At 47.0% G+C, this 27923-nt stretch overlaps 11 protein-coding genes across 11 annotated transcripts; 7 read left to right on the top strand and 4 right to left on the bottom strand.

Annotated features, from left to right (window-relative positions):
- Window positions 1-267: 267 nt before the first annotated feature.
- On the bottom strand, window positions 268-1262 carry FSST1_001503 (opsin family protein; the record flags this gene model as incomplete). The annotated part of the gene is made up of 3 exons (XM_083227404.1): window positions 268-487; window positions 540-1149; window positions 1211-1262. The coding sequence occupies 3 exons, from the start codon at window positions 1260-1262 to the stop codon at window positions 268-270; spliced, it is 882 nt and encodes a 293-aa protein (XP_083091685.1).
- A 2359-nt stretch (window positions 1263-3621) lies between these two features.
- FSST1_001502 (acyl transferase/acyl hydrolase/lysophospholipase) lies at window positions 3622-6054 on the top strand (the record flags this gene model as incomplete). Its single annotated transcript, XM_083227403.1, has 2 exons — window positions 3622-3876; window positions 3922-6054. 2 exons carry the CDS (start codon window positions 3622-3624, stop codon window positions 6052-6054), a joined length of 2388 nt encoding a protein of 795 aa, XP_083091684.1.
- Window positions 6055-7465: 1411 nt separating this feature from the next.
- Window positions 7466-8767, top strand: FSST1_001501 (NAD(P)/FAD-dependent oxidoreductase; the record flags this gene model as incomplete). The annotated part of the gene is made up of 3 exons (XM_083227402.1): window positions 7466-7715; window positions 7762-8580; window positions 8628-8767. The coding sequence occupies 3 exons, from the start codon at window positions 7466-7468 to the stop codon at window positions 8765-8767; spliced, it is 1209 nt and encodes a 402-aa protein (XP_083091683.1).
- Window positions 8768-9120: 353 nt separating this feature from the next.
- FSST1_001500 (Gfo/Idh/MocA family protein) lies at window positions 9121-10330 on the bottom strand (the record flags this gene model as incomplete). Its single annotated transcript, XM_083227401.1, has 2 exons — window positions 9121-9686; window positions 9736-10330. 2 exons carry the CDS (start codon window positions 10328-10330, stop codon window positions 9121-9123), a joined length of 1161 nt encoding a protein of 386 aa, XP_083091682.1.
- Window positions 10331-12443: 2113 nt separating this feature from the next.
- FSST1_001499 (fungal fruit body lectin) lies at window positions 12444-12878 on the top strand (the record flags this gene model as incomplete). The annotated part of the gene is made up of 1 exon (XM_083227400.1): window positions 12444-12878. One exon carries the CDS (start codon window positions 12444-12446, stop codon window positions 12876-12878), a length of 435 nt encoding a protein of 144 aa, XP_083091681.1.
- A 415-nt stretch (window positions 12879-13293) lies between these two features.
- On the top strand, window positions 13294-14562 carry FSST1_001498 (uncharacterized protein; the record flags this gene model as incomplete). The annotated part of the gene is made up of 1 exon (XM_083227399.1): window positions 13294-14562. The coding sequence occupies one exon, from the start codon at window positions 13294-13296 to the stop codon at window positions 14560-14562; it is 1269 nt and encodes a 422-aa protein (XP_083091680.1).
- A 125-nt stretch (window positions 14563-14687) lies between these two features.
- FSST1_001497 (uncharacterized protein) lies at window positions 14688-15983 on the bottom strand (the record flags this gene model as incomplete). The annotated part of the gene is made up of 1 exon (XM_083227398.1): window positions 14688-15983. The coding sequence occupies one exon, from the start codon at window positions 15981-15983 to the stop codon at window positions 14688-14690; it is 1296 nt and encodes a 431-aa protein (XP_083091679.1).
- A 704-nt stretch (window positions 15984-16687) lies between these two features.
- Window positions 16688-18338, top strand: FSST1_001496 (amino acid/polyamine transporter I; the record flags this gene model as incomplete). The annotated part of the gene is made up of 3 exons (XM_083227397.1): window positions 16688-17000; window positions 17052-17563; window positions 17610-18338. The coding sequence occupies 3 exons, from the start codon at window positions 16688-16690 to the stop codon at window positions 18336-18338; spliced, it is 1554 nt and encodes a 517-aa protein (XP_083091678.1).
- Window positions 18339-20679: 2341 nt separating this feature from the next.
- On the top strand, window positions 20680-22032 carry FSST1_001495 (FAD-dependent oxidoreductase; the record flags this gene model as incomplete). The annotated part of the gene is made up of 2 exons (XM_083227396.1): window positions 20680-20966; window positions 21015-22032. The coding sequence occupies 2 exons, from the start codon at window positions 20680-20682 to the stop codon at window positions 22030-22032; spliced, it is 1305 nt and encodes a 434-aa protein (XP_083091677.1).
- A 173-nt stretch (window positions 22033-22205) lies between these two features.
- FSST1_001494 (uncharacterized protein) lies at window positions 22206-23537 on the bottom strand (the record flags this gene model as incomplete). Its single annotated transcript, XM_083227395.1, has 3 exons — window positions 22206-22700; window positions 22740-22970; window positions 23118-23537. 3 exons carry the CDS (start codon window positions 23535-23537, stop codon window positions 22206-22208), a joined length of 1146 nt encoding a protein of 381 aa, XP_083091676.1.
- Window positions 23538-25920: 2383 nt separating this feature from the next.
- FSST1_001493 (major facilitator superfamily domain-containing protein) lies at window positions 25921-27886 on the top strand (the record flags this gene model as incomplete). The annotated part of the gene is made up of 3 exons (XM_083227393.1): window positions 25921-27286; window positions 27339-27647; window positions 27699-27886. 3 exons carry the CDS (start codon window positions 25921-25923, stop codon window positions 27884-27886), a joined length of 1863 nt encoding a protein of 620 aa, XP_083091675.1.
- Between the last annotated feature and the right edge of the window lie 37 nt (window positions 27887-27923).

Raw genomic sequence — 27923 nt, 5'->3', positions numbered from 1 at the left:
CTAAAACTCTCATCTCGTAACTCCATTAAAAGTCCTATTGCTCCATCATGATCCACAACTCAAGACTTTTTGCCCTCTTTGGGAAGCATGGACACGCAAACTAAACGTCCTCCCTCCATACCATACATTCTTGCTCAATCATTCTTTCCATACCGACTGGCTCGGTTTCGTGTAGCAACCACCATCAAGGTGAAGCTGAAAATATTGGGATATCGTGACGGATGCGGACAAGCCACACGGTCGCGATCGAAATTCTTAAAGACGCGTTTAAGCACCCTCGTCATCGTCGCCTACACGGATGGTACCCTCAGCACCGGCACCGTGGGCCCAGTAGCCACCAATCTCAGGGGCGATGTCGCGGTTTCGTCGAGTAGCGGTGATGATCCAGAGGCCGAGGACAGCCTTGGTAAAAACATCGAGGACAGCGTAGATGACGACCTCGGTGCCGACCTTGACCTGCCAAGCGCCACCAGCAGCACCCCAGACGCTGTTGTGCTATTAGTATGAGTTCAATTGACACGAGTACAAAGAGGACTTACACAATGTAGACGATCCAAAGGATGAGAGCAGCGACAGAGATAGAGCCAAAGAGTCGCGAAATGTTGGTACCGCGAGCTCGAGAGGTTCGCGAGCCGTGGACGGCGACGTGCCAAATGGTGAAGACAAAGCCGATGATGCTGATAGCATACCATCCCCACTTCTGAGCAGTGTTGGCATGTCCGACAGCAGAGAAAGCACCAGCGAGGACAAAGATGACATTGGCGATGACGGCCATGATGGTGTGGCCACCATCAACACCAGCCAACAAGCAAAGCTCAACAACCAGAATGGGTGTGGAGAGAGCCCAGTCAACGTAGCGCGCCCAGAAGACCTGGCGACAGACATCGTGGTGGGTGTCGGGGACGTGCTTGTGGTGGTCGCGCACGCTGGCGCAGTTGAAGTACGAGGTTTGACCGGAAGCCATGGCGAAGTAGGCTAGGGCTGAGATGATGGTGGTCAAGGTGGACAAGAAGTAGAAGATGCGACGCTGGACGGCGACGTTCCATGACAGAATTGCGAAGATGGCGGAGACGACAGTCATGGCGACGAAGAGAACCCATAGAGCGCGAACGCCATTGTGGCCAATGGTTTGGTAGTGAGTTGGCTCAGCTATTGTGTGAGTGTTAGTATGGGTTCATGGTGAAGCTGATAATAGTGGTGGACAACATACGGATGACAGTGGGAATGGGGCTGACGCCTCCGTGAGTCTTGAAAGCCTCCATGATTGACAATGTACTGTTGAGTCAAGTCTTCTTCTTCAATATAGTCAAGGTCAATTTGATATGAAGCTAAGAAGTGTAGAAAGACGTGGAGAAGAGCTGGGACCCAAGAGCTTTAAAGAGGAGAGGAGGAAAGAAGAGGTAGCAAGATGAGGCGGAAGCTTACGCCGCATTCGTCGCCTGAGGCGTTCCTTTCGTTTCCGGTTACTTGAGGAGGAAGTAAAAGAAAACAAAGCAAATGCTACACAACGTCATCAATGACATGTCGATTGCGGGTGTTTGACACAGAAAAGCAGGTATTTTTTTGATGCGGGGGGAAGACGAACTACATTCGCATGCTGCAATTATCGTGTGTAAGAGGCGTCACTACTACGTAATTTTGTGTGTGTGTAACACGAAGAGGGGAAGAGGCAAGACGCGTTTCGGTTTGTTTTAATTGCATCAAGGTACAGTTAATTAATACCATGATCTGCAATTCTGTTTAGAGTACTTTTGGCGCATCAATTATTTGTAATTGGGGTTAAAGACCGCTGAAGTTATCATGCTTTCAGTGATCTACCTGCTGGAGCTATAGCTTGAGCTTTGACATAAGGCTCCTCTGTTATTGTGTACCCGCCGTACCTGGTTCAATAACAGTAACACAGAAGATATCTTGGTATGCAAGCAACGCGTAACAAGAATAAGACGAACCCAGCCAATGTCAAGCAAAAGGATAGCTACAGCCACAGGTTTTGCGTCACACACAGCTCCTACAAAGGTTAGATTGAAGACTATCCAGTCTAGACTCTGGAGCTTCCATGTCAGGCTAGAACCTCTTAGACCAGTTGTAGCCACAGATACCCGCCACGATAGTTCATCAAGGTCCCAGGTCTCGGAGAGATTGCCAGTGTATGTCTGTTGAGTAATCTCACTGGCTAAAGTCTCTCGGGGGGTCGTTCATTTTCATCCGACAGATTATCCATGTATTCCGGAGTGTTTGCTCAGTAAAAGACACGGAATATTATTATACCGCTCGTCGAGTTTAGCTGCCTGGAAAGTTAAGTGCAGATCTGGACTGACCCAAATCTCGATCGTTTAAAGATCATCACGTCCAATACAGGGAGGGGAACCTCGGACGGGAAACATATGCACATGATCCAGTGTCAACCACTCGAATACGGACGGGCCAGCCAGATGTCTCAAATCTATTCAGCTGAATGCAAATGAACAAGATGGACAAAGTAAAAAAAAGGTGTTGAATCTCGGAACGCGAAAAATGATGTGCGGGCAAGTGCATGAACTGGGCTGGTCACGTTGAAGACATTGTCAGCCATATCAGCCGCCATTGCCGTGTCATCATTCCATGAACTCTTTCTGTTCAATAACCCGTCAATTTAATAGCACAGTCATTCTTACCTCGTCTCTCCCCCGCAAGTTCCCCAGAGTTTTTGATTGTAATCAGCTGCCGACCATCGGCTTTGTCTATAAAACGTGGAGAGTCCAATAAAGACGCAGAAAACAGTCTTGACATGTGAAATGAGAAATGCAGATGCAAAACCATGACGCATTTGGTAGCCACACTGCATCAGCGTACCACGTGCCGCTGTAAGGGCTGCTGTGCATAGCGCTGTGATTGGGTTTTGTGGCCCTCTTGTTTAGCGGTGAGCATACCTTGAAATGTATGTTTTATTTTCTTTTTGGCTGGCAAGAGGTCAGATGTGTTACTGAGGCTGAAAGACAGACAGTACATGACAACAGCAGTGATATCTGTATCTTTGCTTGGTTTTTGTTGGGAAAAGCAATTTCAGCTGTCAAAGAACCCTGCTGAACAAATCAGCAATTACAGGGTGTTTAGTGGACAACTGTCGCTGATCAACCCTGTTTCCCCACGTTGAAGGTCGGTAGTCTAGCCTAACTTTCGGAAAGTGGACTCTCGCTGGAAGATTGGATTCCATGGATGTTTTCAATCTGCTTCGCAAACTCAAGGAATTCCTTCTCTAAACTCTGATTCTGTGTCAATATCCAACATTCTTAACGCTTACTACCTACTATTACGGCCTCAAAGATCATTCTTATTCATTACCTGTACATTTATTAGCCATTATTACTCTCCATTTGTCTCAGCGCCCCCTGCTCTCTTCACCCCCACCACTTCCGCGACCGCTACGCACCTCCAATTGTTTGTTGGCTTGTGACCCCGATTCTTAATACCCGACGACTGTTAGAATAACGCTCATAACTCGACGGCTTCTCACGACTTTCCTTTCTCACTGTATACCATACATACGGAATCACTCAACGAACCTGCTATGCTATAACATCGTCCTCTTCCCACTTCCGAAACGACCGCCGAACCTGCGCTTCTCGCGCGTAGGCTGTCGCCATGTCTGACCTACTACTACAAACCCGTGCGGTTCCCTCTCTATACAACAAATCTACAAAACCTCCTACAAAGTCAAATACGAAAGCGAAAAGACCTCCAGTATCTTCGGTACCTGTGGTCAACACCCTACAAAAAGCCATTAGACAGGCGAACGATACATGGCAGTGGTGCAAAGATGGCTTGACAGAAGATCAGCGCTTGAAGATCAAGCAGTTAGAAGAGAGAAAGCAAAATCTGTGCTTGTGCATGCAGAATGTACGTTATTCGTGTCCCTAGTTTGTATTCTTGACTGACCATCAGGCTGAGTCCCATGCGCAATGGGAATCTGCAGCGAAAGAACTAGACAGCCTCGAAGGCAACGACGAATGGAAGCGAGATGCCTCCACAGGCGACTATAACCCGGAACTGATTCAAGAGCGGCTCGATGCTCTGGACGATGCCCGAACGAAATGCGACGTCCACACGATGATGCACTTGATCCGTACGGCTTTGTCTCGCGATCTCGGCGGCATGGACAACGTTGATCTGTACCGACACTCCTACACGGGAACGAAACGTCTTATCGAACGATACGTCGAGTCAACAATTAAAACAATTGACGCCGTCGTGACACAAAGCCGGCTCGACCAAAGCATTGAAAACAGAGACCTCCTCGAAGGCATTCTGTTCGCCCGACAAAGCTACGGCCGAAGCGCATTACTCCTATCCGGGGGCGGTACCTTTGGTATGTCGCATATTGGTGTTCTAAAGGCCCTCTTTGAAGCGAAATTGCTGCCAAGAATCATTTCAGGCGCAAGCGCGGGGAGCATTGTTTGCGCCGCCATGTGCACACGAACCGACGAAGAGATTCCGCTCCTTATTGAAGAGTTTCCATACGGAGATCTTGCCGTGTTCGAGGATCCTAGTGGCCAAGATGGTGTTTGGAGTAACTTGCGCAGATTGTTGACAGAGGGAAGTTGGTCCGACATCAAGCATCTCACCCGGGTGATGCGAGGGTTGATGGGCGACATGACGTTTCAGGAAGCCTACAACCGAACACGCCGCATTCTCAATATTTGTGTGTCGACTGCATCCATGTACGAACTGCCGCGCCTGCTCAATTATGTGACAGCTCCAAATGTCATGATTTGGTCTGCGGTCGCAGCTTCATGTTCTGTTCCGCTTGTCTTCAACGCTGCACCTCTACTTGTCAAGGATCCGATTACAGGCGAGCATCAACCCTGGAACCCCACGCCCCAGCGATGGATTGATGGGTCTGTGGACAATGACTTGCCAATGACTCGATTGTCCGAAATGTTCAACGTCAACCATTTTATTGTTTCTCAGGTCAATCCTCATGTTGTGCCTTTTCTCTCCAAGGATGACCACTTGTCGCCTGTCAGAAAGCCCGACCATACACAACAGACCACTGGCGATAACTACGATTGGGTGTATAAAATGACATCGCTTGCGCGCGATGAAGCATTGCATCGACTTCATTTTCTGGCCGAGCTGGGTATAATGCCCAACCTTACCACAAAGTTCCAGAGTGTCCTCAGTCAAAAGTACTCTGGCGATATCAACATTCTTCCTGATATGGGCATCAATGATCTGCCTCGGTTACTACGCAATCCCAGCCCTGAGTTCATGATGCGAGCTTGCCTCATGGGTGAGCGTGCGACATGGCCCAAATTGAGCCGAGTACGCGACCGTTGTGCGATTGAGTTGGCGTTAGATCGAGCTGTACATAGACTTCGCGCTCGAGTGGTCTTCTCAGAAAGTCAACGTGATCTTCGACGTTTGAACGTCACCGCTGGAAACATTCCGCTTAAACTACCTGTTAGAATCAAGGAGGGGCAGACTGTCATTGAGCCTCCCGCTGAGGTGAAGGACCAGAAGCGACATCGTCGCAAGTCTGGAAGCAGCTTACATGTCGCGCCCAGGCAATGGCTATTGCTGGATACAAGCACCATTACAGATGACGAGACAGAACAGGAAGAGCGTATTGAGATGGAGTCTCGTCGCCGATCTGGGTCACCGGTCGCACAACGCAAGCCCTCTCGCCTCAAACGCGCATCGCGCTCTCAAGTTCATCTCCATACTCGAGCTACGCTATCAGCTGTTGTTGATGCAGAAGAAGTAAACCCGACATTTAACTTTTCAAAACCTATTACACCGCCATTAAAAAGCCCCAAGGAGAGCATCTCTGATGGGTCAGAACAGGCGACACCAGAACCTATGGAACACACACTACAAGATCACACTACCTCTGCTACAGAAAAAGCAGACATGAGCGAGAACCTTGCCTCGAGCGATCACCGAGAGGATACAGACACGAGTGACGTTGAAGCATACAAAGTTTATCAATTGGAGGACACTTCAAACAAAGCAATGGCTGTAGAGGAACCTCATCCTGGACCAGCAGCGCGTGCGGGCTGGATACTATGGGACTAGGAGTTCGATAGAGAAAGAGGTGAAGAGACAAGGGTAAATAATGACAGGATGTTGAGCATATAGTAGGATTACTCACGAAGGCATGTCTCTGCAGGGTAGCATTGTTGATGAAGCGTGTTAATTAATTTCTGGTGTTTGGATGCATGGGTACGGTATGGCATGGTTGCATATTACTGCAGTGATTAGATATACCAATTATACTAGCATTTATTTTATTCAGAGACTCTTGGTTGATGTAGGCGTTGAAGTGCAGGTCTAGTTGTGTCTGGTAACTCTGGTTACCTATGAGCGCCTTGTCTAATCGCAGAGGTCACTTGGGATACAGACGAGGCCCTCGAGGGACTGTTTCTATGACGAGGAAACAACTGGGAAACAGTTTCTATAGAAATGCCAAGTTGGAATGAGTGAAACATTTCATTGTCTGAGAGGCTTATAGTTTGACACTGGCTTGTGCTGTATTTTCGGCAAGACTATTGACGCCGCTAGTCTGGCACTTGAAGTCCATGAGCAACCATGGCGGTACTTTGTGGAGTCGGAGCATGTTTCGACACAAGTGCAAATCTATTATAGTATTGTTATTTACATCTGTACAATGAACTAAGCCATCACGATCTGAGAGATATGAGCTATTCGCTATTTAGACAATACATTCCATACTATTATTCTCTTCCGTCATGGTTGACTGGTCAAAAGATCAACGTTGCATGGATCAAAGAACCCAAGACAAAAAGTGTCGATCGTATCTTGACTTTTGGAGTTTTCTAGCGTAAAATGTCTTGGTTGATTCAATACCTCGCACTCGGTCTGCAGAGTAACTGATCAAAAGGTCCGAGTACCATGCAGTCAAGCCCTGTAAGCGCTATCGATGCAGTGTTCAACTTTAGTTCAAGTTTAGACGAAAATGAGGCTCCCTTTTCTCTCATTACAGAGTTTTGAGAGTGCATTGACTTTACTCTATCTACTGTTTTGCAGTAGCGCAAAGCGGAGATGCCGCTCCTCCATCTCATCTTGATTAAGAGGAAGGACAGATGGGATGGGATGGGATGGGATGTAACATTGCGTGAACCCCCCAGTAATGGCATCTTGCAGGGAAAAGATGGCGTTGGACAACGGAGCTACCCACTGTCACCCACTATCACATACGGCTAGACTCATGCTGTGCGAGCAAGCTGAGAGTGAGACACGGCATACCAGGGGCCCTGTTCAGCTAAGAGGCCCGTCCCATCCCCGCTTGGTTGCATTGGCGATCACAACTTACAACTGCCGTAATGAGAGATTGTGTGAGAGATGCCATTACCTGAATCAGCTTAATTAGACATACGAGCCTTTATTCTCTATATATATATACTCTACTATGCCCTACTCTCATCTCATCTGAGTATCCAAAGCATCAATTACTTCATCCTTCACAATGCGCTTCTTCCAGACTCTTTCGCTTTCGGCGCTTCTTACTCTCGGCAATGCTGCTGCCATTGCCAAAGACTCAAAAGTCCCAGAGCTACCAAAGACAGACTACGATGCCGTTGTCATTGGAGGTGGTCCAGCTGGTCTTTCAGCCTTGAGTGGTCTTGCTCGTGTACGAAGAAATGTCCTTCTTCTTGACAATGGACTGTACCGAAATGGACCTACTCGACACATGCACGATGTTATCGGCTTTGATGGTGAGTAACATGCCCGATCTCAACAAGATCAAAACTAATGGAATAGGTGTTCAACCTGCATACTACCGCTATGAGGCGAGAAGATTGCTGTCCTACTACGACACTGTCAAGATGGAGAATGCCACCGTCACAGACATCAAGAGCCAAAAGGGTGACTACACTTCCTTTTCCCTCTCAGTTGACTACCCCGGTCAACCCACCAAGAAGATCACAGCCCGCAAGGTTGTTCTCGCAACTGGTATCAAGGACCTTCTTCCTGGCACACCCGGCATCGCTGAAAACTGGGGCAAGGGCATCTTTTGGTGTCCCTGGTGCGACGGTCACGAGCACGCCGACCAACCCCTCGGTCTCATCGCACCTTTGAACAAGGTCGCCGGCCTTGTTAGAGAGATGGCCACACTGAACTCCAACGTGTACGCCTTTGTCAACGGAACCGACAACAGTACCACACAAGCCCTCGCAGACCAGGATCTTCCTCAGTGGAGGGAGTACCTGAAGCTGCACAATGTTACAGTCGACAACAGAACTATCACAGAGGTCAAGCGTCTTAAGAACGGTGACACACACAACGCTGACCCCAGCCTTCCTTCTGTCCCCGAGTTTGATCTCTTCAGCGTTGAGTTCACCGAGGGTAAGCCCGTTGAGCGCGCCGCGTTCTTGACAAGCTTCCCTGACGAGCAGCGCTCCGACGTCGGAGAGAAGGCTGGCGTTACACTGTACGGTGGACGACTTCAAGCCAACGGCAGTGCCGGTTTGATCACCAACGTCCCTGGTATCTACGCCATTGGTGATGCCAACACTGACAACACTACTAATGTTCCCCATGCTCTCTTCTCTGGCAAGAGGGCTGCTGTCTTTTTGCACGGTAAGTTCTACACTCTGCTTAATCATGGGTTATGCTAATTGTTCTAGTCCAACTCGAGAGAGAGACACAGGCTGTTGAGCTCGCTGGATTGCCCAAGCGAGAGGCTGAACTCCAAGAGCGGGATCTTTGGGAGACCATGAACGAAAAGCGTGGTGAGATGCTCTACGCTGGTGAATTTGACCAATAGACTTGACAAAAGTCGAGAAAAAGAGAAGCCTGTGCTGAGGATATTAATATTGGAGTATGGATACTTAATTATGGTACATAAAGCATTATGAGTTACGGAATTGTTATCAATGATAATAAATTGCTTCCAAGAACGTTGAAGATAAAGAGTGAAATAACTGTGTAGAGCAAAGTAATAATACCTGCGCCAATGTCATTTCATAACTCCGATCTCTCATCAACCAGTTCTGAAGTACGTATTGTGTTCTGATAAAGTAAGATGCCTAATGTTGTAACATGAGATAGGAGTAAAAATACACTTATTCTGTGTGTCTATCCTATGTCCGACCATTGAACTACAGCTTTAGGCACAAATCACTGAGACTTCTCGGCATCCCACTGCTTGAGCATCCCCTCAAGCTGTTCGTGTCTCTTCAAAGCCTCACCAAACGAAACCAGACCCTCTCCTCTACCGTTGGCAAATTGTTCATAAATCGCTGCAATACTCCTTCCAATGACCGGGATATCGTTTTCTTCCTGCCATTCTTGCCACTTCCACTTAACCTCTTCAACAGTATCTGTCTCAAAATCATGGATCTCGATGGTGACAGGTTTGGAATACCCTGCCGCATTGAGAGCAGTACCTCCAAAGCTTCGGAGTCTGATCTCGCCCTTTTCGCCGTTGATGGTGATGGTCAGAGGAGGTTCACCAGGGAATGGCTGGCCACGGCGGAAGCGGATCGATACAGCAGCGTCTTTCTGGACGGTTTGGGATTCTTGAAGGGTTCCTGTGGCGAAGGTAATATCTGGGACATCGGTTGTAACACTGTTGATAATCTCGTTGGTCGTCGGATCGCGGATTCGGACGTTGGGTCTCTGCGAGTGAAGACGGCTTTTAATATTTGTAACATCTCCAAGAACGGACTGGAACGAATCAAATACTAGACTCATTAGCTTTATATGTTTTGTCGTCTTCGTCGCATTACTTACTGTGCGCCAACCCGATGGTAAAAACGTTGCCACCTACAGCACGCTGGGTGAAGTACTGCAACGTCGATGGTAGAATTTCTCTATCATTCGTCCCACCACTAGCATAAAGCTCGCTGCTCAGAACCTTTCCAATCCGACCCTCATTCAGTAGCTCGCGAATTTTGACAACAGGTGGTGAAAACCGCCCCTGAAGCCCAACAAGAGTCTTGATGTCGGTCTCCTTGGCCGCATCTACGAGCTCCTTCGCATGCTCAACATCGTGCGCTAAAGGCCACTCAACGAAAACTGTCTTTCCAGCTTTTACGCTAGGAAGAGCGCTTGAGTGATGGACGTCTACTCGTGTGGCCACAACGACGAGCTCAACGTTTTTGTCAGCTGCGAGATCGTCGGATGTGCCATAAGCTTTGGTGTCGGAGGGGAGATTATAGTGCGCGATTGCATTCCGAGCAGCTTCGACACTGCTATTCTGGAGGGCAACTATTTGGTATTTTGAACGACCAAGAGGAGAGAGGAGATAAGGGAGATGCGCGTTTGAGGCCCAGCTTGTCTTTGCGGAAGATGAGAGGCCAACAATGGCGGTGCGAATGGGGGCCATGATGATATTTTACTGTGGTATGTTTTCCTGAATCGAGTGATGTTATATAGTACTTTCCAATTCAACTACTCTAGTCGGCTTTTATATAGTCCAAGAGTGGTGATGAAATGCTGTTATGGTGCAATCGTGATTTCTAATCATGGATTTGTAAGTTAAAATGTAGTGAGATTGTGATGTAACGGCAAACTCCTTAACCTATCTTTTTGGCTATATTGAGAGCTTGGCAACTTGTAAGCACTTTATCCAAAAGTAGAAAATAGTAATTACTATATTAGGCTTGTGGTGAAGTTGTGTCCGTCAAATGCCAGGAACTCGGAGGCAGGATTGTCCGACAATATTAGACCTCTTGGTAATCCACCTGCTATCACTCAACGTTATGGAGTCTGACGATACTCAATTCCCATTGCTTGTATCTGATTACTGTCAGTTGCATCTTCTCAAGTCTCATCATCCCGTACCAAATTGCTGAATTGAAGTATGTGTAGAGGTGGTAACTATCCCATGCAACTATTTAGTGCCTTGAAGTATACGTCTTGTTTTATAGATAGATACAGTATAAAAAGTCTTAGAATCCCGTGCTGTAAGTCCGCATGCGTTTGGCGGTCACCTGAACTGCTTCAAAAAGGTATATTCAAAACCAAGGCCTCCTATCCCATTGTTTTCTCGATCAAAGTTGAAGAGAAAACAACGTCAGGAAATTGCCGTATCTAACCAGAATATAGCAGTCGCACTCCTCTTTTGCCCTTAGTTCCAGCTGGATGATACGTACTTAGTAGTCATGTCTCTGAGACATTATGCAGTCATGGTTACATCGATTGAGATAATATTGACCGACCTTGACCGATGTCTTTCCATAACATCAAAACTTTTAACTGTGGCCAATAAATGGCACAGCCTGCATGCAGGAACATTCCAATTGGACCTTACGAAGGAATAACATGGAAGAACTGAGTTCAATCTTAGGCACGGGCCGTGGTGGATTCTACGGAAGCAAGACTTATTCTGACGACGCGCATATTTAGGTGAGGGGATCCAAGACAGTTCGCAACGATCTGGGAAACTTTACATGTCAATCAGCAGATTAATGGGAGCTGAATGCAAGTCTATTACTCTTTTTGATCAATATTGGACTGAGCATGCTGAAATCATAGAGGCGTATGTGGTTGGGTGACCCCTATGCTTTTGAAACCTTAATCAGAGTACTCGCAATAGTCCGGCCTCGCAGTGAGAGAATGAGCGACCGATTCTTGTATTCTTAAAGTGAAAAGTCTATCAAGATATGATGAAATGGCAATGTTTCATTCTCCTTGACTTAGTAAATACGAAGAAGTAACTCCACGGTCTGGATGGCAACTTGGATTCGTGGGTTCATCCTCCGATATTGTCGGATAGAGATGGTTGTCACTTGTGAGACTCTACCCCGCACAATTCGGTCAACCGTGGAACATGCATTCATCAGCGAATAGATATGTTACTGTCTTACATATCTGCAGTGAGACGGAACTCTCTATTGGTAGGTTACCATCGAATAGCAACATCTTGTGGTATCGGGGCACGGTGACTATGGGTGCGTTTTGTGTTGTTAGTAAGTAAGTGAGGGAATGAAACTCCTGATTTATGCTGTACCGTTGCAAAATACACTCAATCAACTTGTAGATGAGTTGTCCGCAAGACACAGCCAGCCACATTTCCATCGTCTGCCTCTAACGCACCACACTTCATGATGTTGCATTTCCCACTGCATAGCTTCGTATATCACCGTTTAACCAATAGATTATCGGGCTAACCATTGGTATTCAATGCAGAGGTAGAATGTGAGACACGGCATAACGATTGACCATTGAAGTATGCCTCCACCGCAAGACACCAGAGAAATGAAGTGGTGCAAGACGGAGCATCTCAAGGCCGAGTAGAAAGAGATGATAATTAGCTCTCAGTTGATTCCGATGGACATAAAAGGCGACTTCTCCCCAGCTGATCCCGTATTTTCTCATCCTAACCTCACAACCTCAACAACTTCAGCCTGAACTCAAACAAACCCAACTTGAAGACTCACATCTTGCAAGTCAGTGCACCCTTTTCTTCTTCTCTGAAACCTGCTAACCTAATCAGCATGTCCTACACCATCAAAGTCCGTGTCTTCCAAACCAACCCCGACGCTTTTTTCCACATCGTTGAAAAGGCCTGTTGGCACTATGGAAATGGCTGCCAGTGGACCGAGCAGAACGGCGTTCTGACTCTCACTATGGGCAGCAGTGGTACTTCCGGTATGCTGCGCTTCAAGACTGAGCAAAATAAGGAGGCTTTCTTTGTCGCCCTGGGCGTGCATAACTACAAGCCCTGGGTCGACACAGTGACTGGTCTGGGTGACGACATCACCTGTGTCAAGGCTCTGCCTGAATACTACGGCAATGCGTCAGACCGTACCCGATCTCGCGAGTCTCAGCGTACTAAGCAGACGATTCTGAACATTGATCGCAGGAACATTTCGACCAATTACAAGGTTAAGGAGGGTAACAACCTTGAGCTTGATATTATTATTGGATAGAGGGCTTAGTCAAATGGTTTAGTTAAACTAAGATTCTTTAGCTTAGCAAATTAAACACTCATTCTTGTTGTGACAACCCATAGACTGCGGGTATTTTCATATCCTCATTGAAAGTTGAAGCTTATGTTCGAACTTAGGTGGAACATTGGGATCAGAAGCAGTCAATAGACTTTATCAAACTATCCATGGATTCTATTGCTTGAAAGATGAGTCACTAAAGCTTTAAGTTCTTCTGAACGAGGGTTCAAAAAACAATATGCCACATGAACATGCTAAACTTTTGCTTGACAATATTCTAACTTTCGCAGTCATTTACTTAGACTCGGCCTTCCTGATAAAGTTTTATTGAAATATAAAAGAACGCTTTATTCCTGTCAAGTCGAATCACAAACTTCAATTAAAAAAATCAACAACAATGTCAACTTCATCACAACCCCCAGAGTGGCATTTCAGATGCGCCAGAACCCATCGCGATATCCTTCGGGGCACCTCCCCATGCGTCTTTTGCCGATCAAGCTATGCGAAGAGCAACTTCTGCGTAAGCGCACCGGACCGCACGACTATTGCAGGTTCACAAAATGGATTCGTATGGGCAGCCTGCCGCGCATACAACGAGGGCAAGCCCCTGATCGTCCGCCCTGATGATGTCTGGCTGGCCATCCTCCAGAACATCGGCCGTTACAGTCTCCCTCGCACAGACGAATCCCTGTTGGAAGCAAAATTCGACGTTCCGACCTTGGACGAGGAAGACTTTCGGAACTTCTCTACCTTGGCCGAGGAAATGGAGTATCTCGTCAACAGGAAATGTTTATCGAGGGAACGTACGAACTCCTTGATGCCAGACTTTAGCACGACGTGTCCAGAAGATATTACGGCTGCTTGTGTTTTGCTCCTCGGTCGGGAGTTTAAAGAGAAGGTTCTCGGCGACTTCCGCTTCAGAAAGGGAGGCATTCCTTTCACGACTCTCTCTGGGAGGCCTCTAGATTGGGGTAGCCTTCTGTATAAATTGAGGGATTTCGGAAACGAGGGTGAAGAAGTGCAGCTCTTCATCAAAAACATACGGCCCATTTTGAGCCTTCTTCACTATACTGCTCGTGAACCAGATAGCGTGATAGCGCGCGAGTTTATCGAGACCATGGTTAGGAAAACACCCCCAAATGGCGAAGACGCTCATTTGGTAACTGGATGGATCACTGCCTTCTGCCATGTCAGCCCAAAACGCCAAAATCGGCAATCTGACAAGGATGGAGACAAACCATCTAATCAAGATGTTAAGTCTAAAGTCTCGGAAACCAGAGACGCGTCTGAAGAAGATAAGGAAGACGATATATTCTATCAAACCATCAACCTCTCGGATATTCCTGTCGGAACAGCGAGAATGCCTGTGCGGGTGATGAGTCAACACAGGACAGTGGATTGCATCATGGTAGGAGGGTCAATTGCTACGACATATGGACGCCATGAGAGTAATGGATGGGTGTATAGGCCGATGTCAGGATGGATTTTAAGCATCAACGAGAACACTGAAATGGCGCGCAAGAGACAAGAGATCCTGGATGATGTAAAGCAGGAGATTCGGCATCAGGTGAATGAGGCGGCAAAAGAGTTTAAGGACTGCCTTTGGAGCAATACTGCGAGCGCTTTGGTGTTGAGTAGGCTCGAGAAACGTTTAGACAAATTGTGATTCATCGATTTCTAGACTAGGTAATTATAATGCTAGAAGGATTAAGACAGGAAAGCTGTGGTATGTCTAGTTGGTGTTATTTACTTGCAACTATATATGTACAAGAATAGAGGATACCCTTTTTACTAAGCTTGGGGGGTCGCGCCAGTGAGGCTAAGAGTGTAATCAAGCCCCTTAGAGACCTCGGGAGTCAACTCGAAGCCATTGTACATGATAGGCTTGGCTGGAGCATTGGCAACAATAACACTGACATCGTCTCCAGCCTGGACACTGACGGTGGCAGCACCATTGACAAGAGTAGTATAAGAAGTCTCCCCACCTTCACGGTAAATAGCGACAGTCGCCACAAACTCGCCATCCGAAGCGACCTTGACACCAACCTGGTTACCAGTCACTTGTAGAGGAATGATGTTGGCTCCCATGTATCGAGGGGCGCGGTCCGCTGTAGGCTTGTAGCCGTCGCCAGAAGGTTCGACATTTGCAAAACCAATCTCTGCACGTTGCTGGAAGAAGACTTCTTGAGCGGAAGAATGGCCAATATCGACATAGGCCATGCGCGCCCAGTATCGACCAACGATATCGCCGACTGTGGCATTCGCAGACACACGGCTCAGTGTATGGAGAGGAGTTTCGTTGCTTCCCTTTTCATACTGAATTTGCAACTGACGAACAGTGTCTTGGCCCAAACCTGCAAAGTTATCGGGGTTGTTGGTCAAGTAAGCCAGGAAAGGCCAGGCCTGGTAGTAGTTGCCAGACTCTGGGGTACCGTCCACGATAACCTGGTGAGAGTCACCGAGAAGCTTCTTGAGCTCTATCTCGGTAGGAGAAGCCTCTTGGTTATGGGCTTTGCGAGCGCTGGCGCATATATCCGATGTTTTGTACGTGTCAGCTACCCAGTTGGCCAGAGTCTCCCACCAAGCACCAGTATTCGCCTGGTCGACCCAGGTCTGCTGGTGGTAATGTAGCCCATGACCGTATTCGTGAACGGTGACGCCGGGAACAGCAAGATACTCGTCGACAACCTCCAACCAAGCTAATCCGCTCTCAGCATCAGAGTGCATTACACCAGCCGCTCCGCTTAGAGTTCCGACGGTGTAAACATTGGTCTTGTACAAGGGGCCGCTATCGGTTTGTTCGTTGAAAGAGAGTCCAGAAGAGCGCCACTTGAGTGTTCCAACAAAGCAGTCAAATGCGCCTTCAAGCATGTCCAGGGTCTTGTCGGTCGCTTCGGCAGATCCCGCGTAGACTCGGAAATGGGCTGAGTCTTTGAAGTTGTTGCCTCCTGGGCCAACGTTTGGGTTCGCGGTATAAGATGCCTCCGCTTCTGCCGCCGGGGCAGAAGATGATGGGATACTCTGGGGGAGAGCGTTGGCCCCGACGGCGAGGAGGCCGATTACTGTGTTGATGTTGACGAGACCCATTGTAGCGAACGGAGGCGGTATAAACGAATGAATGTGAAGAAATGAATGGATGAATAGAAATGAATGACAATTGAACTCGGAACAGGAGGATTACAGTCTATTTAAGGTGTTTATGCTTGTAATGTACCTGCTATTAGCCGATGGCCTTAAGTTAAATAAACATGCTACCAAGTCCATCTTGATTGGTGGATTATTAGATTTCTAGATAAACGGTTTCATCACAAGGTTAAAATGTTTTGGAAAATAGTCCGATGGGTTCAATTATCAGTGCCGTGTCGACTTGTGAGAATAACCTTGTAATACGATGTCAGGAGTTTGAGAACAGGGATCATGTTTAATTGCAAAGGGCAGTTGACACTGTTTCATATCCATATCGAACAGCGATCGACATAAGAACAATTTCTTCAATGAGATGATTAATCTTGAAAAAATACGATACTTGTAGCGGAGCATTAGACCCGATAATAGGTAACGAAGAGAATAAGACAAGATGAAAGATTACTTGGTTGTTGTTATATCATCGGAAGATGCCGTCACGTCATAGTCTACCGACAATTAACCGCCTTGTCACGCAACTACGCTAGTAACGACATTAGTAGGTAACGTTAGTTGATGACTCCATCTTACAGACCACTTCAATCTACCTTGTTTCAACATCTCCCAATCCTGGTTGATAATCTCCCATCCGAGATATCGACTTCAAAATGCCACCAGACCAGTCTGAGGATGTTGCTGTCCAACAGCCTCTCCTCTCGGAGCGTGACGAGAATGTCTCATCCGACGCGTCGCGAGAGACTCGGACCCGAGGAACCTTCACTCGCAATCTCGGCGCCGCTGAAGCCTTTGGTATCGTTGTGAGCATCGTCATTGGAAGTGGTGTATTCACGTCTCCTGGCTCAATCGACACAAACGTTCCATCACCCGGTATCGCTCTGGCGATTTGGCTCATTGGAGGTATCTTGGCTTGGACTGGAGCTACCACTTTTGCTGAGCTCGGCACCGCTATCCCAGGAGAAGGTCAGATATCTGTTACTTGCTGCGGTAGTCATGTAATCTAACGTGATACAGGCGGAGTCCAGCCATACCTACAGCATATTTATGGCGACATATGGGGCTTTCTAGCAGCCTGGACATGGATCGTCGCCGTCATGCCCGCGACTCTCGCAATCCTCAGTATTGTCTTTGTCGAGAGCGCTTACTCGGCTGCAGGCGTCATCAACGAAGACGGCCGACTAGAACATAAGCTTCTTTCTATCCTTGTGCTAGTTGTCATGAGCGTTGCAAACTCCATCAGCACAAAAGCCAGCACGCGTCTCAACGGCTTTTTTGTTGTCCTCAAGTTCCTGAGTATCCTTGTTGTGGTAGTCGCTGCCATTGCTGTAGTGGGCGTTCATATTGCGCATCCTAGCAGGGAAGTTGGTGGAGGTGATTGGTACAAGAAATCGTGGTTCAAGTATCGTGACACATACAATCCTAATGGGCCGGACACGGACTGGAGTCAGTTGAGCCAGTGGGAGATCTTTGGGCACTACTCTGCGGCTTTATATGCAGCTTTGTGGGCTTACTCGGGTTGGGACAAGGTTGGTTTTGGCTCCTCTTTGCAAGTCCATATACTAATGTTATCAGGCGATTTATGTATCCGCTGAGCTTTCACAGCCTGCTAAGCAACTTCCTCTCGCCATCAATACATCCATTCCAACAGCTATTATCTGCTTCCTGGCCGCCAACGCTGGTTACTACATCCTTCTCCCATGGAACGTCGTCAGCACCACAGATAGCGTAGCAGTGACCGCCATAACACGTCTTTTGGGCCAAGGCTTTGGTATTGTTACCGCTATACTCATATGTTTAGTCGTGGCAGGTTCTCTGTTGGGCAACTCGTTCGTCGCCAGTCGAATGTGTGTTGCTGCAGCGAGGAAGGACTGGATTCCGAGTCTATTCACCATCGTTGGAAGGGTCGGCCTGAAACCCGCCGAGGAAGAAACTACTGCACCTGATGAGCCAGGCAAAGATGCTGGAGATGCGCCGATCAACGCCGTTATCCTTTCAGTTATTCTTGCCAGCTTCTATATCCTCTTTGGCAGTTTTAGAGCACTCTTGACTCTCAATGGTCTTGGAGAATACTCTTTCTTCTTCCTCACTGTTCTCGGAGCAATCATTCTCCGATACCGTGAGCCTGATTTGGAGCGTCCGTACAAGACCTTTTCCGTCAACCCCATCGTGTTTGTAATCGTTAGCGGGTTCGTCGTTGTTAGGGGTGCTATCTTTGCGCCCGTGCAAGCCCTCGTTATCATGGCCATCTGGGTCTTGGGTCTGGTTTTCTACAAGGCGCGTCAGTATTGGGTTTCAAGGTAGAGTGAGATGTGAAGAGTGCTTTCCGTCTCTTGCTTTGCTTTTATGACTGTCAAAAGATCGAAACATTGTACTTGAAACATACTGCAGTGATAATGAAATTGGATGAGGAGCAGGGGTATGGTTGGATAATTACTAGAATAATATGGTTTACATCTACCTAGATCGATCAAGAATTTCTGCTTTGATTATAGATACACAAATACACGATTTTTACACGATCTCTGGGAAATGGCTGATGATGCACTATTGTTGCACTATTGTTGCACTAGCTGAAGCTTGGATATCAATGCGTTTTGGATAGCGTGTTTTATGTCTCACCGATGGCCACTCTGACCGAAAATCAGGGTCCACCACTAGGTACTTAAATAGCTGTAACAGGAGGATCAACTTAGGTCATTCAACTGCCTTCTAGCCTCGCGCCGTTTCAAGATTTTCACAGCTCCCGCAGTTCGAAACAAAACTCATACCTAGTCCAGTCACATAGTGGATCGACATAGAGAGGAACCAATCTGTGCAATATGTGGATATTCAATCTATGCAAGTATGATACCCGATATGTGGCTGCAAGATGCCGTTGTAATCAAAGGACCTCGGTGCTTGGGCGAACGTCCAGAGGCAACTAGTCATCCTGACGAGCTGCTAACATGGCTTGCGGCCACTGGTTGGAGAGATGGTGAAGACCAAGGCTGGGGAGACTTGACTGCTTCCTAGCGACGAGGGGGCGAGAACGAATAAAGTAGATGAGAGTGGCCATATTCTTTATGGTTTTCACAGAACTTGCACCTCGCTCGCTCGTCGATTTATCCAACTATCACCAATCACAACCTTGGAGTATTTCTACGACATTTGGGTCATTATAAACGCGCGTTACTCAAATGATCTAGTACGTCACCTATACACAAGCTATGCTCACTCCATACCACAAAAGACCGGAAAGGGAACATACATTTGGCCCAAATTCAAAGACTATGCTCCATATTATCTTACAGGTTGTTCCAGTCTCATTGCACATGAATGGGTAAGCACCAAGCTCTATAGCTCTGTTTATAAGTTACCTGACAGTTTTTTAGTGGAAACATGATCCTCTCAATATTTTCAACCTAACAGGTCGTCTACTTGAGAATATACAATGTCGGTCGGCCTGTGTCACAATTAATTCGAGACTCCCAGTTCCAGAAAAATCTGTTAATCTGCCACAAGAACTTCTAGAAGAAATCACAGAATATCTTCGGTACGGATCCACAGACTTACATCCTACATACCTGCTGTCTCAGTCTTTTTGGAAGAAGCAGGCAAAAAATGGGACTGTGAGCATTTAGTCCGGCAGATCATGGCTCGTCCTGTCGAATTGTAGAGGCCAATATACAGCGAGTGTCATGACTTTTCGCTTCAACTTTGGGACTATGGTCAAGTTGGATTGGACGTGCCTCTCGGCTTGACGAATCGCCGACGAATCTGGCAGATTTTGGAAGATATGGACCTCGAAGAGCTCGATGCCTGTGATGGACACGACTTTTTCCTCGATCACGACATGATACTTTGCAAGGATCTAGACGATTTAAACAATACTACAGCACTGGGAGAGGGCGAACTTGATTGGGATGCAATTCAAGATTCCTCGTGGTGATCTGGAAAATGGCTAACGGGGACGACGGAAACCTTGAGACCCAACAGGTCTATGCAGGATAAAGTAAATGGATGACCCAAGACCGACGTCTACCAAGGCATGAAAGATAGATTATTTTATCCGTTAGGCATTTAGTATCAAGTCTTTCGCAAATCCAAGTAATCTCCATAATAGCTCCGATGTTGGGGTGTCTAGACTAGCTTTTACATACAATACAGGTTATCGTCAGCTAAGATCTTGTGTGCTAGGCTATCTCAACAGAAATAGAATAACGCAAGGCACTACCCGGCGTTGCCGGCCCAGATCAACAAACTAATTCCGCGGAGCTGGATCCGAATTGCGTTTGAGCATCACAATTTACAGCGTAGCGTTCGGCAGTCAAACTTTCTCTCTCAGCTACATGAAAACGATTCCTCCTTTTCCTCAAGGGTCTCGTATTGTCGAATAGCAAGCCACTAGAAGACCACTAGAATACAAGCGAGTGCCGATCCCAACGTCTGGGTCCAACGGTTCTGGATATTGGCAAGGGTATGAACCTTGTGTCGAACCACGACTGGACACCTGGGGTAACATCACTAGTTAATCGAGTTGCACTGCAGCGAGTGTATGTGCATATGTTAGGCCTTAGGATAGGAGGTCCAGAAACTAATAAAAAATCATCAGAATTCCCTCTCGCTTCTCTTTCTCTTCTTCTGTTTCATCTATATTGTCAAAATGGGTTTCAAAGTCCTCATCGTCGGCGCTGGCCCAACTGGCCTCCTCGCGGCCCTAGCTCTCCAGCGAGCTGGAATTGAGTACAAGATTCTGGAGCGCCGAAAAGAAGCCGATCTCAACTGGGGCGCCTCAGTTTGTATCTGGCCTCACAGCTCTCGCATCTTGGATCAGCTCGGTCTTCTCAAGGATGCTTATGACCGCCATCTGCCTATGGCCAAGAAGTGCAATCTCCGACGTGATGGCTCTGTTATGAGTTGGAGTGACATGATTAAGAATATTGGTGAATAGTAAGTTCATCCCTTTGATGGCCACAGTGATAATACTAACTTACTTAGCCATGGCCATGAATGGATGCTGTTTCAGCGTGGTGATTTGGTCAACTTACTCAAGGACAACCTCTCTGACATAAACAATCAACTTTTACTCGACAAACAAGTCACATCCATATCATCCAAGCCCATGGGAGTCGAAGTCACCTGCTCAGATGGCAGCACATACGACGCAGATATCCTCATCGGCGCCGACGGCATCAACAGCATCACCCGAGACTTTGTCAACGAAGAGACCAAAGAAAGCGAGACCAAGAACGAAGACTTTACGACTACATTCTATGGCTTCTACGGCCACGGCGAAGAGCTCTCAAAAGATCTTGCAGAGGGAACAGACTATGAGTGCCACTCGGAAGGATTCAGTACCCAGCTTATCATGCCCTCACACAAAAAATACTTCTTTACAATTTATCTCAAGCTCGACAAGCCGACCACGGGAAGACACTGGATCACCAATGAGCAGGCTGATGAACTGGCCAAGAAGTACGAGCATTTTTACATGGCACCTGGCGTCACATTCAAGCAGGTCTGGGAGTCAAAGAAGTGGTTCTACACCGCTCCATTCGAAGAAGGTGTTGCAAAGACCTGGTCTAGAGACCGCGTTGTTCTTCTCGGTGATGCGGTGCACAAGATGACACCCAACATCGGATTCGGTCTCAACACAGGGTGGCAGTCCACTGTTGTGCTAATCAACCTCCTCCGCACACTTCTCCTTGAAAACCAGAACCCGGATGTGAAGGACCTAACGAAAGCCTTTGATGAGTACCAAAATATTCGTCTTGCGCACGTCACCAACGATGTCAAGTTGGCTGGCACGTCGACACGAGCTGTCATGTGGGACAACATCCTCTGGAAGTTGCTGGACCAGTATCTTTTGCCGTACATCAACGGTGATACCATTTTGGCCAAGCACATGTGTTGTCCAACGATTCTAAAGGCCTTTACGCTAAATTGGTTGCCCGAGCCGAGCTTTAAGGAAGGAGAGTTGAAGTGGCATAATAGACCAGTTGTTATTCAGGAGTGAATAAATTCTGACATTGATTTCTTAGCACAGCATACATAGCATAGAGTTCTTTTTTTGTTGAGTAGTAATTGTAATACATTTCAAGCCCATCCTTGAATTGATCTATTAGATATAGGCTGAATCGTCTTTCTCCGCTTACAACCGGAAGCGCCCCATCTCAAAGACAATGTCCATCATTGAGGCTTCTTGTGCCTTTTTTCGGATTTATCATGCTGAAGCCAGCGATGAAAATGATCTTCAATCGGCTTGCCCGCTATTTTTTGGTTAAAATCGTTTGATCGAATGTCGAACTTGGATGCGCGATTGCCGAGAGCTTTTCTCAGCTCGTCGAACGTCTTAGGCACCATCCGTATCATCTTGGCCTCAAGGTCTTCAAGACCGCGAAGAAGTTCAACATTGACCATTGATGCACCTTCTCGCGCTGCCTCTTGCTGGTAGAACCACGTGTCATCCAATGTTTCGTAAAAAGGTAAAAAATCTTCGGGGGTGAGAGGTGAAACATAGTTCGTCTTGGGATCTAGAAAGGTAAACGTATCGAATGAGCGCGCAACCTCAAGACATTCTTTAGTGGACAAGATTGAGGAGGTGAGGCTAACTTCAGACTTGTCTTGAAGCGGTCTGGTATCTATTTTGTACCTTACAAAGATGTTGTCGGAATATTGCAAAGCCTTTTTGTTTTGGTTTCCAACGGTTAGTTAAACGCATACTTGGTCTCGAGTATGGCACGACGCAGGACATACCCTGAAGTTATACATTCTAGACTTAACATGCTTCATTAGAGGTTGATCCTTGGAGGGGGAAATCATGTCGGCCCATTTCTGGTGCTTCAGACCTCTGCCCGTGTTCCTCAGCCAGTTTATATGGGCTAAATGGAGAAAACCGTACAGCGATTGCATGCTGACATCACCTGGAACTGTTTCAGTTTGATTCTTGCTGCACTGGAGAAAGCAATCGTACCCTGGAACAAGGTTAGCTGCGGAAAGAATTAATGCTTTCATGGTAACTTACTGAGTAGTCCTGCAACATCATAGTTAACCAAGTGCCCGTGTCATATCTCTATGTACGGAAGTGAGGGAGAAACGTACTACATCACTGGGTCGAATTGATACCCGATCCTCGCGAAGGTCAGGGGATAGGTATCCGCGCGTTCGGAAGAACATCCGAGGCCAATATCTCACAAAGTAGTCCCACAATTGGTCGAACTGTTCCTCCGTGGCGGCTGCGTAAGGTTTGTCTTGTTTTCTTGCGTCTCTGATTGCCTCAAAGCGCAGCCCTGCTTCACGGGGCCAAAATTTGTTTTTAAGAAACATGTTTTCCGAAGAGTCTCGTTCGACAAGATCTTGGTCGAGCTCGGTCAACTCAGGTTCTTGTCTTTGGGGCAATCTCATGTCTTCTGTATTCATTGAAATAGGCGGTGTTTTGCGTCGAATTGTATGGCTGACATGGCTATCAAGGGTTTGTCGATACGCTTGGCGCGCCGATTGTCTTTGATTGCTCAAGGTCATCTTTTTGACGAATTGCTCTTGTGTGAGCGGTTTGGCTGCGGAGTGGGACGAAAAACGTGGCAGAGCTGGCGTTGTTCGCAGACTAACGCAATGGCTCAGAGGCCTGATTGACCGCAATAGATCTGACATGGCTGTTGGTGTGGTGTCATGCGACTTGTGAAGTGTTGTGGTGTTGACAGATAAAGAAAAGTAGGTGGCGCTAAAATCATTTGATAGGTACCTAGGTAGCTATCGATAATGCGCCACGCGTGGCTGGTGATCCAGAACTCCATTTCATGATACTTACAACTATTAGGCATCTAGATGTTTGTTAACTTTTGTTCAAGATGGAGATGGAGATATGCGCATATGTTGTACAAGTTCTGCTTACCTCTAAGATGATTGGCCTGTTGTTCAATTGTTTATGTTGGTTGTGTTGCTTTTTTTTTACTGAGACATCCATCCCAGTCGGTGGTCCCATATTTGTGATTTGTGAGGCGTCAAATGTGATGACAGCTCTTTGGCGCAGATAAAAGACGGCGTGGAAAAAAAGTGCAATAACAGTCCAACGAACCATGATTTTAAAAGGTAGTAACCGCTGCCGCCTTGGTGGACTTTTTCGTCCTCATCTTTCCATATATAGTGTCAACATTAATGAAGAGGTTTAGGTTAGTTACAATTGCCGCATCACCATAAACGGCAGTAAAGTTTGTGACGATATCACGTGAATTCTCAGGTAAAAGGCGTCTAGTATTACATATTGCTCTGCAAATATGTTTAATAATTAGTTGCAGTGCTATTTCTGGTATTTAATAGCGAGTTACTATTACATCTAGCATTATTTATGCCGGGATCAACACATTTGAGATATACTCTTTTCAATAATTATACAGTGAGGTTTCCCAGCCTCCCATTTTTCTAATAGACTCTTTCAATTGCTCCAGCCTAAGCTTTCTATTGAGTAATACTCAATGCATGTCTATGGCTCTTTCATTTAATTCACATGAAGCATGTTAAAACTATCAAAGTGTACAGTTGTGAATATCTTTTGACGATGTCAGTGGCTTAACTATGACGTCACAAATGATCTGCACTAAACATGGAGTAAACAGGGCTAAATGCCACCTTATTTAACCTGTTTTATCAGGTCCAGTCGGAAGAAGAGGAAAATCTCAACACCAAAACTTAACTTCTCGTGATAGAATCAGAAGATTTTTCACAAGATTTGTTATAAAATCTCCACTAGAATAGGCAGCGACATAAAGCCCTGGTACCCCATGGCTGAGGCTCCGCTTGGTCAAAATCCCCATGGAGTAGACGACCGAGAATTTGACCGATTGAAACTAAACAAGATAATAATTCGGGTCGTTTTTGAGAGTGTTTGTGTTTAATAATATTGATTTCATGTCATGGAAATTAATTATTATCGTAATTTCCAATGGAGGCTCTGCAGAACATAGACGGGCAGAGAGTAGATTAATAGAGAGTATGCTTATTTCTCCCTGGCAAACAGACATTGTTACCGCCAAGTAAACGCCTAGAATTCAGCTGCGATCGCCCAGGACGGCACGTTTTACCTTGGCATCTTGGCATTCCGAGTTGTAGACATTAAATCCTTTTACAAAAAGACCTGACCATCAGGGGAGGGTTACAAATATGACGCAATGATATGCTAAAGGAAAGGGAATAAGCAGGCCTTAGTCAATTTGGTTTTCAAGAGTTCATCAAGTCATGTCATTGTGGAGTTTTGAGAGAGAAAAGAATTCTGCTGCCTGGAAACATGTCGCTTTGACCGATTGGAAGAGTTTTTATTTCTACAGTTAGTAATAGAAATATTTAGAAAAATGAAAAATGAAAATTGCTGGTTGTATCCGTCACTAATTTCTCATACGTCATTTTAGAAATCCAAACTTCATGACTCGGCCGAGTCTTATGTTCCCATATCTCTACAATCTCTACCGTTAGACAGCAAAAGACAGATGCACCCCAGTCTTTCGATCAGTGGCGTTGAATTACCTAACAATCACAACCAACAAGCTTGTCCACTCTGGGTAACCCGTCACTCGCTTCTTGTAAATCTTACCATTGACCGTTGATCTCCCATGTCCCTTTCTGAGTACTCCGGATAGAGCGGCACAACCAATCCTCAACTCCACACACTGACTAACTAACTCCACGTCAACGACGCCATTTCCGGGGTATGATCTTTTCTTCTGTGAATGATGTCAAGAGTGGATATGTCACCCAACTACCTGGGTACTGCTCACAGCATCTTGTCTTGTAAGATGCTGTCTGATCCCCAGCTTTTAAACAAGCTGCTCCCCCGTCCCCAGCTAATTAACCTTAATAACAATATCCCATTATCTCTTCTCGTCTGGTAGACAGCCCAATTGTCTTGTCCAAAATGCCAACTCACTTCTCTGATGATCCACCTCAGGTCATCAACCAAAACGATCTACACGTTGCCAACTCGCGTCTAGAGGAACACAACGGTGCTCTCGAGGGCTCAACAGACCACAGCAGTGACGAACGTAGCCCACGCAACAACACAAACACCAACGGTGCCCACCTTGAAAAGCTCGGCACCTACGACAAGTACGAGATAACAGAAGATGACTGCTACGATGAGCTTGGCTTCTCCTTTCCCAAGTGGAAGAAGTGGTATATCCTCACCGTCGTCTTCTGGGTCCAAGTCTCGATGAACTTCAACACTTCACTCTACTCGAATGCCATCCCTGGAATTTCCGAAGAGTTTGGTGTGAGCGCTCAAGCAGCTAGATGTGGTGCTATGATCTTTTTGGTCTTGTATGCTTTTGGCTGTGAACTCTGGGCGCCTTGGTCCGAAGAGTTTGGAAGATGGCCTATTATGCAGGCTTCGCTGTTCCTTGTCAACATCTGGCAGCTCCCTGTCGCATTGGCACCCAACTTTGCTTCCATTTTGGTTGGTCGTGCACTGGGTGGTCTCTCATCGGCTGGTGGCTCAGTCACTCTCGGTATGATCGCCGACATGTGGGAGTCGGACAACCAGCAGTACGCTGTTGCATATGTTGTCTTTTCTTCCGTCGGTGGTTCCGTTCTGGGTCCTATTGTTGGTGGTTTCTGTGAGCAGTATCTCGCGTGGCGTTGGTCCATCTGGATCCAGCTCATCCTTGGCGGCTTTGTTCAAATCGTCCACTTTCTGACTGTTCCCGAAACACGAAGTACCATTCTCATGAACCGCATCGCTAAGAAGAGAAGAAAGGAGACCGGTGCCAACGTCTGGGGCCCTGACGAGCTTGTCCCCTTCCGCGAGCGCTTTTCTGCCAAGGAGGTTCTTATCACCTGGACCCGCCCCTTCAAAATGTTCCTCACCGAGCCCATCGTGCTTGTTCTGTCTCTTCTGTCTGGTTTCTCCGACGCTCTGATCTTCATGTTTATTCAGTCCTTTGCCCTTGTGTATGGACAATGGGGCTTTGATGCTGTCCAGGTCGGTCTGAGCTTCTGCGCCATCGGTGTTGGCTATGTCATCGCTTGGTTGTTGTTCATTCCATCCATCAAGAAAAATGTTAAAGAGCGACGAGAAAAGCCAGACGATGAGCGTGCTCAGTACGAGTCGCGATTATGGTTCTTGCTGTACACTGCTCCTTGCTTGCCCATCGGTCTTATTGGATTTGCTTGGACCATTCAAGGTCCTCCTATCCACTGGATTGGCTCCATGATCTTTGCTGCCATTGTCGGTATTGCCAACTATGCTATTTACATGGCTACTATTGATTACATGATTTGTGCTTGTAAGTGTTTCTCGATGAAGTTAATCGGGTTTCATTCGCTAACAATACCTAGACGGCCCCTACTCTGCTTCGGCCACTGGTGGTAACGGCTGGGCTCGAGATTTTCTCGCTGGTGTTCTCACACTTCCTGCCATTCCATTCTTCTCTAACATCGGCGCATCCTCTGGCAAGAACTTGGAATACGCCTCAACAATCCTCTTCTGCATCTCTTTCGTTCTTGTCGTGGCCGTCTATGTTATTTACTGGAAAGGACCCGCTCTGCGAGCACGATCACCCTTCGCCCAGCGCCTGGCTGGTGAGAAGAAGGACAATGCTGAGCAGGGACGCCGTGGAAGTGTCGCTTACGATGCCCGACGAAGAAGTAAGTTATCTCGGTCTGATGCAGGGTACACAGACACTAACACCATATCAGGTTCTGCTGGCACCGTTGAGGATCCTGAACGTCCTCCTGTCGCTGCTCGTCCTAGTTACGGTGCACGACAGTACAGCAACTCGAACCGTTTCTTTGGAGAGAGCCGTGTTACACCCCGTGGAACTCCTCGTGGTACACCATCTGCAAGCCGTCGCGCGAGTGCTGCCAATATTCACAGGCACCAGTAGAATATGTTGTGGAGTAGAAGATACTGAATGATACCCT

Source organism: Fusarium sambucinum, chromosome IV (genome assembly GCF_050947815.1).
Source record: "Fusarium sambucinum isolate potato_lamoka chromosome IV, whole genome shotgun sequence".
NCBI lineage: Eukaryota > Fungi > Ascomycota > Sordariomycetes > Hypocreales > Nectriaceae > Fusarium > Fusarium sambucinum.
This window is presented reverse-complemented; position numbering and strand designations above follow the sequence as displayed.